At 37.3% G+C, this 20,451-nt stretch overlaps 1 protein-coding gene across 2 annotated transcripts in view; it reads right to left on the bottom strand.

Annotated features, from left to right (window-relative positions):
- The window catches only part of ltk (leukocyte receptor tyrosine kinase), a 53,717-nt gene that overhangs the window by 14,581 nt on the left and 18,685 nt on the right, over positions 1–20,451 (bottom strand). For both annotated transcript variants that reach the window (XM_077538662.1, XM_077538663.1), the window contains exons 5-19: positions 19,806–19,942; positions 19,385–19,534; positions 17,448–17,597; positions 16,229–16,329; positions 15,998–16,158; positions 12,430–12,524; positions 11,863–11,934; positions 11,464–11,638; positions 9,241–9,391; positions 9,006–9,128; positions 7,588–7,744; positions 4,568–4,753; positions 4,396–4,494; positions 2,226–2,387; positions 2,024–2,134 (exon numbers count right to left, since the gene is read on the bottom strand). In XM_077538662.1, coding sequence (XP_077394788.1) covers positions 2,024–2,134; positions 2,226–2,387; positions 4,396–4,494; positions 4,568–4,753; positions 7,588–7,744; positions 9,006–9,128; positions 9,241–9,391; positions 11,464–11,638; positions 11,863–11,934; positions 12,430–12,524; positions 15,998–16,158; positions 16,229–16,329; positions 17,448–17,597; positions 19,385–19,534; positions 19,806–19,942 — 2,030 coding nt within the window. The remainder of the gene's footprint in view (positions 1–2,023; positions 2,135–2,225; positions 2,388–4,395; positions 4,495–4,567; positions 4,754–7,587; positions 7,745–9,005; positions 9,129–9,240; positions 9,392–11,463; positions 11,639–11,862; positions 11,935–12,429; positions 12,525–15,997; positions 16,159–16,228; positions 16,330–17,447; positions 17,598–19,384; positions 19,535–19,805; positions 19,943–20,451) is intronic.

Genomic DNA, 20,451 nt, shown 5'->3' with positions numbered 1-20,451 from the left:
AAAACATGAAAACAAAAAAAAAAAGATTTGTATTGAATCTGTCATTGCATTTTTTGGGAAATCAAAATCACTAATGGTATCAGTCTTGGTATCGATTTCAGTGACAACTCAAGACTTAAGTACTCGTACTGTATCGGTCTGAAAAAACAAAAAAAAAAAAAACAGTATCAAACATCCCTAATAGCGAATAGAATAAAATAGCCGATGAGTGTACAGTGAAACCTCCAGATTTGAATACCCCAAAAGTGGTACAATTTGGAACGCAATTTTCAACCAAATTCTTTTGGGAAATTATGCTTATAAGTCAATCAAGCTTGGAGTGCAATCCATCATCGTGTGTGCAATTTTGAAAATCTCCAGTGAGCTGCATTAATTAACTCCACATTTGCGTTTTTTTTGTTTTTTTTTTGGTCACCACACAAGAATGAGTAGACTTGAAAAATGTGATGACTATAGACCAGGAAATGGCTAATTTATCTATTCAGGAAAGCTCATTTCAACATAAAAATAATTTGGCAAGCAGATGCTAACATACACTTTCAAATATTTTGAAAAGTCATTCCTTCCCTTGACATTATTTTTGTGTCAGGTGTCTTCAAAGGTTGTGTAGACTTACCTTAGACTAAATTATTTAAATTTTATTATACAACAATGGTTAACCTTTTTTAAAACTTATATTACACTTACTAATGCCAAAAATGCTATTTAAAACAGTGATGGTAGCGTTAACAAAGGCTGTATGCTCCTGACAGGCTTATTTAGATTCATGTGGTATTTTTATATATATATATTTTTTAATTTTGATTGCAGAGCATATTGTATTCAACTCCAGAGGTTCCACTGTGTTAAAAATCAAATGATGGTTGCAGTTTTCATCCAATCAAGTGTGCACATTAGATTACAGAATCTTTCTTTTCTTTTTTTTTTAAGAAAAAAAAAAAAAAAAAGCAAACAGATGGAATGTGCCGATGTGTATATTTTCTCCTTTGGGATCAGCCAAAGTCTCTTTGGTTGACTATTTAATAGCAGGTTCACCTGCTTTGTCAGCGTACAACTTTTCCATACATCCATCAAACCACGAAAACCGAATTTATTACTCCCAGCTGTACCTCAAACAAAGCCAAGTCAAATGGATCCATAGAGATTGACTATAAACATGATTTTATGCCAGTTTCTTTGCAGGACGTTTGAAAGGTGCATAAAATGCTAATAGTGGAATCCCTCACTCTCTTACGCAGCGGCATAAACTGTACATCGAGGTTGGTGATGGATATATGCTACAAAAGTGGGAAAAATAATATAAATTAATACACTGGTAGCGTAGTACAATAATAATCACAATAATAATGCCTCAAACATATTAGCTGTGTTATCCGATCTATTGATTCTAAACTCTCGTTATATACAGTAATTAAAAGGACATATATAATGTTAATTTCCTATGCATAATTAATTTAGCAATTTTATAGCATAATCAGTAAAGCATTTTGGAGCATGTGGCTTTTTGAAAACGGTTTTGATCTACACTTGCGCATCATCAATGCCCATGTTTGCATGTGATCCAGAAACTTTGTCACTTTGTGCAATGTAAACAAGACAAAACTAAAAGATTTTCCCTCCTCTTTTGTGAATCATGATGAGCACCAAATCCCAGACTTAGAAATCCTCAATACAAAAGCCAAACTTTTGTTGCTGTTCATAAAACATTTGTGGCATTTACTGCTGCTCTGTGTGTGCTGCTTTCAGAACGGAATGAAAAAGTGGTCGCTACCGAAATGGACTCAGTCCTCACCACGGTTCTAACGTACTGTATCAGTCCGTGAATGAAGACTAAAGAGCATTAATATTTCCACATGGTAACGCAATGCCCTCGTTCTAATGCCACCTTTTCCTGGCATGACTTGTGGCGCAGATCCTCTTGAACAACAATTAGCTCAAGACCGCGTTTGCTCCCACCAATGCGCTCACAGCCGATGAAAGGTGGCGGGCACCGCGTCGGCGCAAAACTGCACGAGTCTCTTACTGAGGATGACGCCGGCGCAGATCAACGCCACGCCGCTGACGACGGTGCAGGTGACCACGGCCAGGATCAGCGTGGGCGGGGTTTGGCCCGGGGGTGGCGCCACTGGAGGAACTGCAAGATGAAGAAGAAGGCAGGGGTCAACTCATGGGTTTATTGGATGGAACGACTGTACACGGTCACCAATATTTGAATATTTCCTCACCGACTGCATCAACGCAGGTGACGTTGTCGCCGGCCAAGACCTCGTCGTCGTGGCACCGGCAGAGGATGAGGTGCGTGTCTTCGTCCCGCTTGCAGCTCTGAGACTGACAGTGGCTGCAGTTCAGCTGCACTTTGATTTCACACTCGCCGTGACTCTCCATGGCTTGAAGGAAAGCACAAAACAAAAAAGTCTGTTCAGTTAGCTGACACAAACAATATTGACCCTTTTCATTTGCATGTGCTGCAATTATCATTACAAAACGTATTTTTAACTCAGGGGGCAGATTGGTCAGGTCATCTGTAGATTAGGTTTAAAAAAAAAAAAAAAAAAAAAAAAAAGTAAAAAAAAAAAGTTTTAAGAAGTTCTTGCTAAAGGGAAACTTGACTCATTGAACAATTTTCAGCAGTGAAAAGTTATTTTGTCCAGATAACTTCATTATTTTTCATCTACAATTAATACCTTTAAAAAGTAATTTTTCTACTTGCTGTCGATTGATGATGACATCACCTGTGCTGAGGAAGTAGCTAATGGCCAATCATGGCTCACCTGTTTTCTGGGTTTGGTCAGTAAACTGAGTCATGGTTGGTCGTTACCTACTTCCTCAGCATAGGTGATGTCATCATCAGTCGACAGCAAGTAGAAAGAAATATTTTTAAAAGTTATTAAGTGTACATAAAAAATAATGAAGTTACCACCTTAATTATAGACAAAATATTAACTTACTGCTGAAAATGGCTCAATAAGTCAAGTGTCCCTTTAAATATGAAAAAAAAGATTATTTTAATAAGGAAATAAAATCATTCTCATGTTTTAATTTTTTAATGTTACAATTAATTAAAAAACATCAATTCAATTCAATATATTTCATTCCATTCCATTAAAAATCAGAAATGAAAAGGGACAGAAAGAAGTAAAAAACTTATGTCCCAGTTAAAATGTTAAATGTTTCATGTAATTTTGCTCATTTCACTATTTTTATTTATTTACAATAACTATATTAAATTATTTAATAAAAATAAGTGATGTTCAATACCACTTTTTTTCAGACCGATACTTGTTTGAGTATTCGCTCTTTGAGTACTCACCAAAACCGAATATCGATACCTGTAGCACTTTTGAAAATTTGATTCAACACAATGCCAAAAAATTGTGAACGGATGTGCCGATGTGTCAAAATGCTGAGGATGTCATTTTTTATTTATTTTTTCCTTTAGTATCGTTCGCTGTCCCGTGACCCTTGTGAGGAATAAGCGGTCAAGACAATGGATGGATGGATGGATCGTTCGCTGTTATCGGGAGCTTTCACAAGTAGCCGGTATGGTAGTTACCTATCCCTAATAATAATTAAATAAAATGTTAAAAATGCGTATGTAAAATTATTTATTACATTAATAAGTATTCCAATTTAATATATTAAATAAATGTAATTATTATATAATAAATTAAATGATTTAGTATGACATGTGGTTCCCTGCGATTGGCTTGCAACCAATCCAGGGCGTAGTAGGTGTACCCAGCCTACTTCCCAAAGCCAGCTGAGATAGGCTCCAGCACCCCCCGCGACCCTTGTGTGGAATAAGCGGTCAGGAAAATGGATGGATGGATGGATCACTTATGTGCTTGCGTGCCTTTGACTTTGTGTCTGCCTAGAAAATTGATAGATGGATCATTACTAGATGACATAGTACAAATAAATTTAACGATTGATACGGTATGTTTTATTGAAGATTTAAGAACGCGTTAAACTAATAAATATGTTTGATGCAGATGACATCATTGAGGGGTTGTTTAATGGTTTTGTTTTTCCTTGCATCGTGCTCCTAATGCCTTTCATGTGCTGTGGACTCTTTAACTTGAAGATGAAGCATTGGAGCGAAGGCAAGTAGCTGCATGAGGTTGTGAATTAGTCGTGTGCCACCCACTACATAATCAGAGTCAGATGGCAAGTTCTCTCAAGGAGACAAAAACAAAAGTTTGAGCCCACAAAAAAACAAAATGAGCAAACATGAGGGTGTCAGACACAATGGATCGATTATGTGGAATGCTCAAATGGAGTTCAGGATTTAATAGTTTTGCATTTTGAGCCCGTGTCTGTGTAGATTTGCAGCCATCCAGGTCATCTTCAAGCTTATCCAGGGGTATCGGGCACACTAGAACAGATAAAACTCACCTGCTAGTGGCTGCAGGTAAATCTCCCCATTTGGATTAATGAAGGAGATCCCATCACGACCATCTGCTTTGATGTCATCCGTCAGTGCAGCGTCACCTCCTGTCACACAATTGATTCACACATTACATATGAAATATAAACCGAAACTTTATCAGGAAGTCAATATGATCACCTCTGTAGCCGCCTCCCCCTCCTCCAGCCGTGCAGGCGCCACCTCCCCCTCCGAATCCCCCGTAGGTGGACCAACCCAGTTTGGACTGGGACAAAAGACAGGCTGCACCCCCACCAGCGCCCTCTGACAGGGACTTGCCGGCCACCAGGTGAGAGGTAGGAGAGTCTTTCCAGCCTCCGCCTCCACCTGGGAGGACACCAACATCACACATACTTAACATTCATTATTGGTTATGTTAGTTGCAAGCTTTTTTTTTGCAGAATATTTTTGGCACTAGCACTGCTGGTCATCTCTACTGGTCTTCCATTTAGAGCAGGGATGTCCAAACTTTTTCATTTGAGGGCAACATAGAGAAAATCAGAAGGACGCAAGGGCCACATAATGTCATGAAGACAAATTGTGTTTAGTCCTAAAAATTGTACAAATAATATATTTGTGCTTTTGCATATTTAGGAAAATGCTACAGTATATAAACCAATTTATTTGTAAAATGGCAGTAGGATTATTATAGTTTTGGAATTTTTCATTTTAGTTTTTATTTTGAGTTTTTTTTTAAATTTATTTAGTTTTAATTAGATTTCAGGGTGGTTCTGTTAATTTATTTTTTATTAGTTTTAGTTCTTTAATAAAAGCTTAGTTTTAGTTTAGTTAGTTTCAGTATTAGTTTTAGTTTTTTTTTAATGTGTATTACTTGTGTGCAATATTTAAAACACACCATGGGCATTACGTCGTTATTCTGGTTTATATAAAAATAAATCTACCCCAAATCATCCCCAAAGGCTCATGCATTAAATTAAGTACCAAAGACTAAAACGAAGGACAGTTTTGGTATAATTATAGTTTGTTTTATTTTAGTTAGTTGTGTAAACATAAAATGTAGTTTCAGTTAGTTTTCTTTTTTGAAAAGCGTCTTTGATTTTATTTCATTTCGTTCACAAATTTTTTTTTATTTTAGTTTTTTCGTTAGTTTTAGTTCACTAAAATAACCTTTAATAGCACCTGCGTTTTTCGACACCTTCCCTTCTTACTTTGACCATCTCCAAACATTTTTGTTTTTATTTTATTTGAACTGAGTCAAATGCCATTTTTAGCATATGTTGCGGGCGACTAAAAAATGGACGGCGGGCCGCAAATGGCCCCCGGGCCGGAGTTTGGACACCCCTGATTTAGAGGATTTAGGAAGTTCAACTGGCGCCAGAGGCATTCTATTGAGACAGAATATTCAGCCAGCGAACTGATTCTGTTTCCTGCTACTCCATTCGATTACATTCGCAGAAAAGACCTAGTTTCATTCTTGTGCAATTAAGAGAATCACGTGGTGTCAGTGGATAATTGGATGTTCCATATAGAGGTCATCGGGTAAAATGTAACTAATGAAGGAATGTGTGCACTATATGAACCGCAACAGTATGCAAGCCAGGCGTACAAATGAAGACTTTCTTTTTGCCAGAACTTCCATACTGTGAGAAAACAGGGCTGAGCAATGCACTAACAGGTCATTTGGGACAAGAAATCATTTATAAAAAGAAAAAAAAAGGGGGCATGTCTGTATTGCCACTACACTCCATTTAAATACAGTTTATACTGCCCCCACATGGCCAAGGGGAGCACAGCAAAAGGAGCAACACAATGTACAGTAAATTGAAACAAAAAAATATGGCAAAAATTGTTTATTTGGTTTACATTTCCTTAAATGATGCCGCTACTGTAAGTACAATATTATAGAGTGTTATTTTTCTTATTATAAATAAATAAATAAATAAATAAATAAATAAATAAATAAATAACATGATGAACTTTTTCATTGTTATTTTGTGGGTGAATAGCATTTCCAGAAGTGTGAATGTAGCATGAAACTCAAAACTAGGGTCTTATTTCGAAGCACTTTGTGAAACCCATTTTCTACTTCGATTAGCAACTGATCCAACAGTAAAAGCCACAGTTAACAGAGAGTGAATGAATTTGTGGTGACTTGTCAAAATATTGAGACTGCGAATTGTTATGAATCTTTTAATTAAGGTATGTGCTGTGAGAAATCATTGTTTCTGGTTATTACTGGGAACAGTTGAGATTTTTTTTTTTTAACAGTGATCTAAATTTATTGAGAAGTAGGTATTATCTCAAAATACCTACTTTCCATGCATGATCCCTGAGGTTTACGCATGGCATTCAAAGACCTAGAAACGATAATAACTCTCAGATTCGGTGACACTCAGCCAACTTTGTTCTTGTATCCAGTTTTGCTGCATTTGGCCTGGACACTATGTCCCTCTCTCTCCTTTGACAGACATTATACAAATTGTTGGCGAACGTCTGTGCTGCTGAGTGCCATTCTTTTTGTATTTTGTCACCCATTATGTGTCGGAATGCATGAGAAAATCGAGAATTGCGGTGGAATACATTGCGGTTGTCTGAATGTGGCTTTGACGTGTGTTGACATTTGACAACAATAAAAATACCATAAAAAAAAACATTTTCAACCCTGAAATATTTATTTATTTATTTATTTATTTATTTAGCCATTCTAGAATAAAGTGTAATTGCACATCCACTACAGTAGGTGGCAGTGGTGCACACATTTTTAGAGAGTGCACAAAGAGTATTAGATCCTCTGCAGAGGTGTACTTACTACAATTTCATAAACTTACATCAATTTTATAGACAAATGATACTATTTATACTCATGTGCTCTAGAGAGTTAGCTATAAACATCAATTGGCACCAATCCACAGCATCCTAGGTTATTCTACATATTAGGTAGAATAGCTAATTTACAGCGTATAAATGTTTGCGGTTCTTATTATGTGAAATGTCAATTTATAAAAAAGAAAACACACTCTTGGAGCCAGCTGTGCATAAATAGCGCCTGAGTGAAAAACTGATTTGATTTCCATTGATTGTACGGCTAAGGAGGAAGTAATACATGATGGGTGAAGTAATTCAAGCTGACACTTCAGAACCTGATCAGAATGAATACAGCTAAATGAGAAGATATATTTTTGGTATCACATCCGTCATACCTGCAGCGCCAGTTTGGCCATTGGTGCTGGCTGCTGTGGTGCTGTTCTCAAACTGCTCCAGTGGTATCTGATCCAGACTGGACTCTGGGTCTTCCATGTAGGCATTTCCTCCTCCGCCGGCCGCAATCAGCAGAGGAACCAGCTCATCGCCTTCCATCTGATAAGACAGCATCACCCAAATCATTTGGCATTTTTGGCTATTTACATGTGATGTGTTGCTGCAACCACAATTTTAGATGACCTGAAACTCAGGTTTGATTAACACTGCTGAAAAGGTATTTAACAACATGAGGATCGATATCATATTGACATGTGGTTCTAAAAATTCCCCCATCCTGTGATTATGTACTATAAGTTAACCAACATTTTGGACACCTCTTCCTGGATGTTGCAGTGTATTTCAAACTATTGAACTTCAACCTACAACATAAAAATATTTGGGGCGCCACCTGGTGACCCAACAGTCCTCACACTCCCCATTCGACAGGTTGAAACTGTAAAATGAATTTTGTCACGTGCAGTGGAAATAAAATTCCATTTCCATTGGAGGCCATTTTACCTAATGTGCCTTTTGTATCTATTTGGTGGTGTCACTTTCCAGGGGATGCTCCTGATTGTGTTTAAGGGGTTCCAATTTCCACCACTAAAATATATAATCTTTCATCGCAATGAATGCACTTTCAAAATTGGCTGCGTTTTCGAGCATATTAGCGCCCTTAAAGAGGCTATTAATTTGTTAGAATAATAACAATAAAAATAGCGATTCCAAAAGGAATAATAATAACAAGAGAATGCAATTTCGTGCAAATTGCTTGTGAATGCTGAAGAGATGCTGGCAAACTGAAACGCTTTGAAATTAATAGAATTGCTGACCTCCAGATTGTGAAATTTGAAGTTGGAAAGGTTTGAAACAGTCAGGAAATGTGGAAGATGAAACCAACGATGAAAAATATTTAATTATTTGGGAATGTTGGGAACCCGATTAATGGTTTAATTTGTGCTTTGAAAGAGCTGAAGACTTTGAAGTTGAAATTGTTTGATTCGGTGGATAAACGTGGACGAGGGAGGTAAAGATTTTTTTTAGGTGAAAATAATTTTAATTGCTGTCTAAATGTTCTCAATGACAAAAAAATAATAGTTGGAATGGTTTGATTAGGTCACGAAATGTTGATGGAAGAGGTAAAAGTAAATAATAATATCTGTATTAATTTGTGGAATGTTGTGGAAGATGAATGCGATTGGCTGGCGACCAGTTCAGGGTGTTGCCGCGTACTGCTTGAAGCCAGCTGGGATAGGCTCCAGCACCACCGCGACCCTTGTGAGAAGCAAGCGGTTCAGAAAATGGATGGCTGGCTGGCTGGATGGATAGAAGATGATTTTTTTTTCTTGAATGTTTCTTGAATGACACTTTATGTCACCTTAAAGATAAAGGTAGCTCCTCCTCCTCCGCCTCCCCCTCCAGACCACTCTGTGCCAGCCTCCCCCCTGGTGTCGATCACAGATGACTCCCCAAGGCAGATCTTCTGCGTTTGGGAATTTCTCTGCATCAAAAGAAGACGATTCGCGTCAGTCATTCGAATCAATTTCGTCATCTTGTTTTTGTTTGGGGTTTTTTCCATTCAAACATGTCATTCAGCAGTTCATCACACTCACCCCCGGGCACGCGTCCTCTCCCTGATGGCCCACTAAGATGTAAAGTAATTCCCCTTTCTCCAGAGGGAACACAGCCGATATGAAGATGCCGTGGTTGCGCTTGTTGTGGTTTTTGGCTCCTTTCCCTCCTGCGGCGCCGTAAGCCGAGATCCTGAATGAGGCAATGATGCGAACGCTTAATGCCTCTTGAAGTGGCGGAAAGTAACAAAGAACAGTGATGCTCTCAGATACGAGTTGAATTTGTTCTGTGACCACACTAATGTTAAAAAAAACAAAAAAAAACAAAAAAAAAACACTTGTATCTGAAATCCTCCTTTGCCTTTGAAAAGAATGAAAATACCATTAACCCATTCCAGCCTCCAAAAAAAAAACAAAAATGTTTGTATTGTATTTTTAATGAGAAATATAGCACTCTAGTCAGTAATGTTGCACTTTATGAAAACATACAGTAATTATATAATTAAATAAAATGTAAATAAATTAAACATTTTTTATTTTTTTATTTTTTGCTTCAATTCAATGGACATTTTGTACCTAATGTGATGGATGGTGTACGGTATTGGTCATAAAAATAAAAATAAAAAAATAAATATATATATATATATATATATATATATATATATATATATATATATGAGCTGTCAAACACACTTCCAGTCACTTCCCAATAAAAACTAATAAACATAACTCATTTGCTCTCCATTTTTTTCTCCTCACGTCTTTCTTGTGTGTGTGGTGTTGTGAATGTGTAAACAACACAATCCAGTCTGCCCAATCAGAGGTTTATGTTAATACAGCACAGGATGTACTCTGCCACTTCTATTAGCATGGTGAGCTAACATCTGAGATGTGCATAAAGCGACATGATAATCTCATCAGAGTTCTCAGAATTGTACGTTCAAAGCAGGGTCTTATATTCCCGCACATGCACGTCCGTGTTGCGAGACAAAGCCTGTTATTAGAGCTCAACCTCTATTGAGCCAAGGCACCCATTTTACATTTGTAATCTCATGGCACACTACCAAACAAAAATATCACAAAAAGGATAAATGCTGATAATGATGATCTCATCTAATTTTTCTGACAAACTGACTCTGTAAAATGTGGAACAGCTTAATTGAACACAAAGCTGATATCCTCGCACAAGACCAGGACTTATTCTTTTGTATGTATGGCAACAGGTGGATACAAAACGTTTTTTGTACCTTCTGCAAGTTAATGGAAAAACATTTACCGTCTTTTTCGGACCACAAGTAAAAATTCTTGAATTTTATCAACAACAACAACAACAAAACTGACAGTGCGCCTTGTCATTAGAAATGGATAGATGTCAGCTTTTCAGCTCATTGTCTTTAATTGTAATTCCTTTCTATTATGGTCACGTTCTCATTCTCATCCACATCATAATGGCTAGCAGGTGTCTGTTTTCGTCACACTGGATCTAGAACTACTTCCCGTTTGCGTGTCCAAGAATCTTTAGAAATGCAGCCCTACTAGCTTAATGCTACAGTAAGACCCGGGGTAAGACCCAACGCAAGCTTATCTTTTCTGGCGGGATATTTCCAATGTTACAATTTGGGACCAGATCAACACGAGGTAAACGACACAGCTAGCCAAAACATTGGATAATGGTGAGTCCATCAACTTGTTACGGTTGTTGAACTGTCGTCAACCAACTTAGCATTTAGCTTTAGCCAAAGTAATGCTAAATGCTAGGTTCCTCTCCTGCGCTCGAAGAAACTCCCGTGCACTTGCACAGCAAACTAAAGTAAGCAAGACATGTAGCGCTACACGTGTCCTAGCATAATAGCGCTCACGCTGTCAAATAAACATAGGGTACAATTAAAATAAACTATAACATACAATGCTTCACAAAAGTAATAAGCCAAATCGCTTTATGTATCAAAATATTTAATAATAGACCCATTCATTAATATTGTGTCTAATAATTTCAATAGAATGTAAATAAATTAACAATTTTTGACACAGTTTTATTCTCCAATTCAATGACCACATTCAACAATGAAGAATATTGTTTTATATTGTCTTTTTCTTTTACAAAGGAATGAAACAAATGATTGATAATACGGTGCACCCAATGGTCCAAAAAATATGGTTAATGTTCTGCTTGTCACTGTATGTTGCTGGCATGCGAAAAATAAACAAAGACATACTGTATTTGCACACTTTTGAACAAATTAAGTGAAGTGCCAGGTGACTTACAGGTATCTGTTGGTGGCAGGGACCCTCCACATTTGCACCCCCTTCAAAGGTCCTTCCTTCTCGACAGTCACGCTGACATTTTTGTTCCTGTAGGTGCTGTCACATTGGGCCTGGGTTGGCCCGTAGGGACCGCTGGCACCGCACGAGTTGAAAAACCACGTCATCAGAGACACATCTAGATGACAATGGGGAGGCACAGACAAGAAAGTTCTGCTCTGGGGTGTTTAAATATTGCAGGAGGCACCTGAAATATGAATGCTAATGCAGAATGGATTAAGAGATCCTTCGGAGGCTTCATGCATCAACAGACACGGCAGCTAAACAATCCAATACATGTTAATAAGATTTGTCATTCATAATGGATTAGAAATGACGCGGCATGACGTTTCAGAAAATCACCTGAAAATGAAGGTTCTGCGAGGGGACTAAAGAAATCCCTCAGGTCGGCCATCGGCAGGATAGAGTTGAGATCTGAGATGAGAAAAGAAGGAAAGGTGTCGTTAAATGTGAAGAATGACAGTTTCGATCTTTTTTTTCCTTGAAAGAAAATAGGAACATTAAATTGAATGACTGCCCTTGCAGCCACAGAAAAATATTAGAAACTGCTCTGTGTGATACAGTGTAGTTCCACACCACTGACTGAGGAGCTGGTGGTTAACACATGTTCACCATCAAAATTACAATCCGATGAGACAGTGGTTATCAAACTGAGCCAAAACTTACAGAATTATATATATATATATATATATATATATATATATATATATATATATATATATATATATATATATATATATATATATATATATATATATTTATTTTATTTTATTTTTTTAATTATATCATAACACTTAAAAATACTGCATACTCTTAGCATACTCTTGAGAGCCTCAATGTATTTTGGTCAAATATTTAAAAGGATTCATGATAAAAATGTGAGGTTTTGAATGAGTTGAGTTTTTCCACCTGTGTCGAAGCAGGTTGCACCGAGAGCGATGTCATCCAGGGCGACATCAGCATGGGAGCCTTGGAGCCAAGCAGCTGTCACCTTAACACGGAACCTGCGCAAAAACACATTCAATATGTGCTGGACTTAACTTAGCTGAAGTTAACTGTATAGAGAACTTTAAAAAAACAACCACATCTGAAACTGAATAAATAAAAGTAAAACAAGAAACATGAAACAATTGTGAAAAATACAATAAACTGTAACAAAGCAAATATGTGAAAAAAAGCATAAATAATAATAATAATAATAATAATAATAATAATAATAATAATAAATGTATTTTATTTTATTTTTTTCCTGTTTTTTATTTTTATTTTTATTTTTTATTTCCTATTTTTCACATTTTTACAAATAAGAGAATCTTAAAACGAACTCTAAAGTTTATAGGCAGCCAGTGGAGGGAGGCCAGAATAGGACATATGTGCTCTACGTGTTCTTTTAAAGTAGCAAATAGCAACAATTTGAACCAACTGGAGACGTATGAGGGAGGACAAAGCAAAGTGCACGACAGTAAATTAGCTGAGATGTGATGGAGGCAACAATTACTGTTTAAACGTGCTGTTGGTAATGTGATAAAAAGTCAGACTTAACTACTGTAGCAAATTTTCAACCAAAAATATTGGCTTCACTGAGTCATAGTGCATACTAGCCAAGTCTGAAGGATGTCGGTGATTTACGGGCCCCTTTGAACTAAACAGTCATTTCTGTTTTCATATTAAAATTTAAAAGGTTCAAGGCGATCCGGGCTTTACACCTTCGAGGGACAATAAAATGGCTTTAAGGAGAAAGCATCTTTATTCATTAGTGGCATATAAATCTGACTGTCACACTTTTGTAAGACAGAAAGCAGAGGCAACAAATACAAAAAGAAAAACAGGGGCCCTCAAATTGACCCCTGCGGAACTCCATAAAGCACCAGTGCATCGTGGGACTCAGAACTACCTCTGTCTTTCCTGTCAGATAGAAAAAAAACATTCTAAAATGTTATCACTAAATCCCACATTGGTAACCAAGACAGTGAGATATATGACCCCCAGCATCAAATTGTGCAATCAAGGCACAAACAGACGTCCTCATTCATTTTTTACCATAAACATTTCATTTAGAAACTCTTAATAAAGCTGACTCTGTGTTGTGCAGTGCTTCAAAACCAGCTTGGAAGGCTTCCAGGACATCATGTGCATCCAGAAATTACTTTAACTTGGATACACAACTTTTTGCAAAATATTTTGAATAAAAGCTGGATACATCTAACGTTGGCTAGCACAATTTGATTGAGGCCATCCACATGTTTAAAACTTTGGGGGTCAAGACCAGAAGATGTTCATGATTGTGAAGACTTCTTTATAAAAGTGAGGAAGGACAGAGTCACAAGGATAACCTGATGACTTAATTTGAACATCCAAAACTTCTAAAAATATTAAAGACACGAACGAATCAGCCAAACAAGAAACGGGGTTAGAAGGGTTCAACTCTTGGGTTTGAAACGAGATCCCGAACTTTTAGCATTCTTACGAACCAGCACTAAAAAGGATAAAAAGCCAATTTAATTAAATACTACTACTACATAACCACATGGAAAAAACAAGTATAGGCATATGATCAGAAATCATATTATCAAAGATTTGTAGATCAAACACGGGCAGGCCATGAGACAGTAAAATGTTTGTGTGTAGGATCAAACACACAATGCATCAAATTAAGAGTCAATAAGGCTTCAAAAGTCTTATCAGGACGTGATCTGAATAATTAAATCTCCAACAAAAAGAACACAATCATACACAGAAAATCATAAAAATCATTTATATCAAAGTCCTGATCTTATTTGGGAGATTGGAGATGGCAGAAGCGAGTCAGCCGGCGTTTCATCTTCACAAGCCGACTGTTGCATTTGCTGCAACGACGCGTAAGAAACAGGCATCAAGAAAAATCTGAAATCCAGTAAAGGTGAGTAGCAGGGAATATATTTCCATACCATGCTTAAATGCGCCTCTCTGACATGAGTTCAAAGATCCAATATACTGCACGTTGGCAATTATACATGAGCAGAGTATCAATGCCAAGGGTTAAACGATCACAAACACCGACCAAAGTAGAAGCAGTAGGCAGTTGACTCATGTGCAAAGTAATGCTGAATCCTTTAAACTTGAAAAGTACAGTAGACCCCTTCAGAAATTCACCGAATTGGAAATGGAAAGCCCCATTTTATTCACGGAAATACCCACTTATTACAAGGTTCAGACATTTTATTTTTAAAAATATTAACCTAGTATTGTATTAATAATGAAATAAGTTTAAATATATAATGTATAAGGGGTAGCACTAGATAAGTTTTTAACTTCTTCCTACTCCCTTTTGAACATGTAAACTGTGATGATTTTATGGTGTGTTTTTTTTTTTTTCTTTTCTTCTTTTTTAATTTTTGTTTCTCTACTGTTTGTTTGTATGTTTATATGTTCAATAAATCAAATCAAAATTAGTGTTTTTAGAATCAGACATTTACTGTACTTGTAATTTTTTAAATCTTGGCAATATAAGGAGTGTCAATTAATGGTGGTTTTGTTTCGTATCATCTGTGAATTGCGGTTGTCCATTGTGAATAATTTTTGGCCAAAAGAGAATATACATGTATGAAAAAACGTGAATGGATATTTTTGGCCAACTTTATAATGTATTCTGAAATTTTTAATGGCGGAAGTTTAACAGCGGGAATAGTTTAAGTACGTGTTCATGAGTTCCTTCAGATATATATTTTTTCAATCTGGAAAAATTAGAAGGTAAGGGATTATATTGGAATCCTCCTCCATGCAGAAGCGGATCTATGAATGTTAATTAATGTTGTTCCGATACCGAAACTGGTATCGGCAGAGGCCCCGATACTGCATTAAAACAGTGGTATCAGTATCGGCGAGTACTCACAAGTAACATGCCGATACCATTAATTCCAACGCTAATATAGGATTTTGGATGCAGCTTCTTGTGTCTTGCTCGTCCACGACATTCACTGATATGTGACATGTTCACTGCATGCCGATCTAACATATCCTATTGGCCCTTGAATGCTCTCAACCAATGGCAGGACAGCTTTTCAGGTTGAGGGAAAAAAAAAACCTTAGGTATCCGTATGGTATCGGTATTGGCCGATACTGCAAAGCTGGGTATCGGAATCGGTATCGGGGGCCAAAAAAAACGGAACAACACTAATGTGAATGGTGTCACTAAAATCTTTGAAGACGGTTAAAGCAGCACAAGACAGCAACAGGTGTCATCCTGTCTGCTGTAATAAGATGGAATTGAGGTTACATTTTTGCTCAACAAAAGTGGAGACTGAAAAGAAATTGCCTGGTCTACTCTGATGAGACTCGAGTTCTGCTGCAGATTTAAATTAGAACTTGATGGAAAAAGAGAAGAGGGAATCTGCAATTTGTATCAGTTCCACTTAATGAGGTCTGACCTTAAAACGTACCCTTGTGAAACTCAAACAAACATGGCAGATGACCACTACTATACTGCACTATTAAGTACCCATGATGAAGGTCTGGCAGCTGCAGCACAACATCCTCCCAGTCGTCCTTCCACTGACCATGTCCCTCCCAGATGAGTGGTGCTTTGGAGGTTCCATTCTCCTCTATAGCCACCGACAAGGAGCCATTGAAGGAGCCAAACAGGTAAAAAGAAAAATGCATCTGCACAAAGAAATGTCATTTCAAACACGGAGTTGGCATTTCCAAGGCAATAAAAATCTGAATGGCAAACCTGGCAAGTTCTATTGGCGACAGGAGGAGGGAAAAATTGGCTCCGAACGGATGCCTCTTCCAGCGTATGTGTCTCCCTGATCTCCAGAAATAAGAAGTGCCCTGGTAAATGTGTATTATACTGTTAGAGGTTCAATTCCTTTACTAATTCATCTCCACAACTTTTTCAACTCATTGCTAAAGGAGAAGGAAACCCATTTTTTTTTTTTTTTTATTAATTTTTTAGCATAAATACGGTATTTTGGTTAATATTGCGTTAGTGGAATATGAGTTAGCAGCAAAATCATGCAGTTTTTATCAATATCAGGCGGCGGCCATTTGCCGCTTGCTGTCGAGTGAAAATGACATTACAGTTGCTCAGGTCTCACAGCTCAGCTTCAGAAAACAGATGAGCTGTGATTGGCCTGAGCCCTGAGCAACTGTGATGTCATCTTAAGTCGACGGCAAGTGGCAAAATGGCCGCCCCCTGAGACGGATAAAAGGTGTTTGAATGTTTAGAGTAGTGAGGTCACACATAACACATTATTGTCAATAAATGTTTACATTTTACTTCCCCTTTATATCTAAGCCTGTTTAGAAAAACACAACACCATCATTCAGTTATATGGACGATAACAGGTGGATACAAGTTAATTGCACCTTCGGCCATCTAGTTGAAGAGCTTTTAATTGCTCTATCTAGTCGCTGGTGTAGATAGATTAACAAATATATTGATATTTGTAGGGAGTAAATAATAAACTTTGGATCAATGAAATGAAATTCCCACACAGTGATTTGGAATCACTGATTGAAGATACGATCCACATTAATGTATCCATCCTTCCATTTTCTATACCAGTTCTTTTATTGAGGCTGTCAGGATGATTGCACCCAGAACCAGATGACTTCTGCTGAATGACAGAAAAACAGCCTGGACTGACTGCCAATCAATCACAGGGTGATTGTGAATGGGGCATATAGTCAGTAATGGATGCATTTGTATGATACTGCATTTTGTCACTGAATTCATGCTTCTATGCTATATTATGACACTGCTTGGCTTCTTTTATACCATTTTACATTAATAAATCTATCCACAATCCAGTGAGGCATGAATTCTGCCCCACCGAGTGCCCAAACAAGTTCACTGTGTGACATGTGGAACATTGAAAAATCGCATGTCTGGAACCTTGTAACCCGAGGACTTGATGTCAACGTGCCCCTTACACAATATTGCTTACCAGGCGTACTGCTCAGGGTGATGCCTTGCGTGTCTTCTCTCCGCAGCAGCTCGTCACCGGCCACCCTCCTCCAAGCCGCATGTTGCTTAGACACGGACCAACCGCAAGCGTTCTGCTCAAATGAGCAGTGCGAGCCAAAGGGCATCGAACCTGTGCAAGGCGGCGGATTGGCGTCAGAGCTCATTGAAACAAGAGACCGCAGCTGCTCCCAAGACCCTCTCTCCTACCCTCGGAATTCTAATTTCCCAGTGGAAGGCGATGAGTGTTTTTGCAAATTTAAAATCAGGATAATGCAATGCTCCGGGGATGTTGTTATTGATATGTCTATTGCTTCTGTCGTCATCGGTTTTATGATTGTGTTTACACATCACCACGATGGAATTAAAGCAATCAAGATGTGACTGGATGTGATGACTTTCAGTTTCAACTGACGAGGTCTCTCTGGGGTTCGAGACTTCAGGCGCTCATTGACTACTTCCAAGGATTACAAATTGTGGTTATATTTAATCCAACTGCTCTGTATGAAATTGCGGTAATTCCTACATGTGCTATTTCTGTGAAACCTCTTAAGCTAGCCGTGAAAGTTTTACCACATCTTAAAGGAATACTTGAGTCATTTAGCCATTTTCATAAAAAGTTCATGATTTATCAAGAATTAATTGGAAAACTTTTACACAACTTTTAAACAATTAATAGCTTTAAAAACACATTTTGCCACATCAACTTCATTAAATTCACTCCCAACCATTTTCCCTGAAGCAATCCCGTTCACTCCCGGCTGTTTTACTGGATTTTGACTGATTTTGGTAAAGCCCACAGAATATTGCGTTCTATTGCTATAAAAACATGGAACCTACCAAAAGAAAGGTTTAAAGTCTCTTCTTTCATCAGGTACAAGTACATTTGTAACTGTTTCCGTTTTGCAGCAATTAGCATTAGAATATAGCAAAGTTTCATCATTATTCGCAAATCTGTTTAGCATTGTGGGGAAATTGGCTTGTTTTCAACATGGTTGATCTCTTATACTGTGCTGCCACCTGCTGGCCGTTTTTGTAATTACTACCATTGCTTTATGTGTTTCCTGCAGTTGAGAGGCTACATCAAAGCCATCTGTATAGTCTAGCATTAAAAAATAAAAATTAAAAAATTAAAAAATAGAACATATTTTTAAGTTTTTGGGAGCACACGTGATGTCATTTTCAGTCGACAGCAAGTGGCAAAATGTGTTTTTAAAGGCATTAATTGTACATGAAAAATAATGAAGTTATCAAATTTATAGACAAAATATTAACTTCTTACTGCTGAAAATTAGTCAACTATCCCTTTAAATATGTTTGTTTAATCTTCACTGTGGTTATGTACAGTATAAGAGCAAAGTTATTAACATGAAATTGTCCAATTATTAACTGGAAGTTTAAATCACAAACACGCGAGTCTAATCTACTCTAATCCTCATATTGTTATCCTGGAGGGTAAACTGTAAAATTCAGTTGATTCCAAATATTTTTCCATTTAGTGAATGTTTGTTTGTTTGTTACTCAAGCCCTTCCAAATAAACGGCACCCACAGCCAACATTATTCACACAATAAGAAAAACAAACAAACAAACAAACAAACAAAAACAGTAGTAGATATATTCAACTTGTGCATTCATTCCTGTTATCAAACTTGTTTAAAAAGGAGGTGAACGGAAGCTACAGTGGATACTAAAAGTTGAGGGTAAAAATTCTTACAAGATTCCAAATTAATGTCTGCGTGATTTCAAATCACTTTTGGGAGAAATTGATGACGCATTGACACAGTCATACAAAATATATTGTGGGACTTGGAGTCCCTTGTGCGCCTGAATGATCTGCTGGTTCTTACCAAAGGCCCGACAATTTAACACGGCTCATGAACAGGTAATGAAAATGCTTTACAGCCAAATAAATCCTTACCACAAATGAAGCCCTCATCCTCTCCTAAAGGGCAGTCCGTGTGGAAATCGCACACAAGATTTTGGTCGATGCAGTATTGAGAGTGTTCGCAGTGGAAATTATCGCCACAGTCCACGTCTGGTGGGACGATGTCATCCTCGTCATCTTCATCTAAGCCACAAAAAAAAGTTGAAGTGAGTGAAAGAAATTCTCATTTATTTGCCTTTCTGCTCTATATGGTCTGTATATAACTAAATTGTAAATTGTAAAAGTCCGATGAACTTGACCAACACAGTGAATTGTGGTTAGCATGTTTGCCTCAAAGTTATGTGGTTTGGTCTCAAGTGCGGAGTGTGCATATTCTCTACATGGGTATTCTGTCCCGCTATACCGTGACCTTCATGAGGATGTGCGTTATTGAAAACGGAGCCCATGAACGCACCTGATCGACAGTCAGTGAAGCGCAGTGAGTCGAGCGCCACAATGGATCCCTCCTGCACGCATCCAGTGTAGCTCAGAGTCACCTGAAAGGGCTCGTCCACCGGGCCTATTGCAGTCTCCAATGCTTCCCACTCTGTCCTGCAAAATGAATTCAGTTTTTAATGGCAGCGGACAACATCACAACAAAAACCAATCCGATAAGGAAGTAGTAAACAAAAAGCAAGTATAAGAAACAGAAGTGAAAGAAAGAAAATAATGTTGAAAAGAACCATCATTCAGTGTGTGGATTTTTTTTTTTTTTTTTTGCAGCTCACAATATGACCAGCTGCTTGAGAGTTAAAAAAGTAGCCTCTTTGAAGTTAATTGTGTTCAATTAACTTTTTTTTTTCTTCTCAAGGGAGCTCATTGTTGCTATACACATATTCCACAAATGCAATATTATTCAGAATTTAGGCTAATGGTGGCACATAGAATATATTATTATAAAGAAAATTAAAAAAAAATACATTAAAAAAAGAAAACGTAATTAAATTTAAAACATATTATTATAATTATTATTATTATTATTATTATTTATTTATTTTTTTTTAAGAAAAAGTAGGTTCGCTTTTTCCAGACCTCACTTCGTGAGCGTTCAAATAAGGCCC

Source organism: Festucalex cinctus, chromosome 12 (assembly GCF_051991245.1).
Source record: "Festucalex cinctus isolate MCC-2025b chromosome 12, RoL_Fcin_1.0, whole genome shotgun sequence".
NCBI lineage: Eukaryota > Metazoa > Chordata > Actinopteri > Syngnathiformes > Syngnathidae > Festucalex > Festucalex cinctus.
The sequence above is the reverse complement of the archived record's forward strand: the minus strand, read 5'-3'. Positions and strand labels throughout refer to the sequence as shown.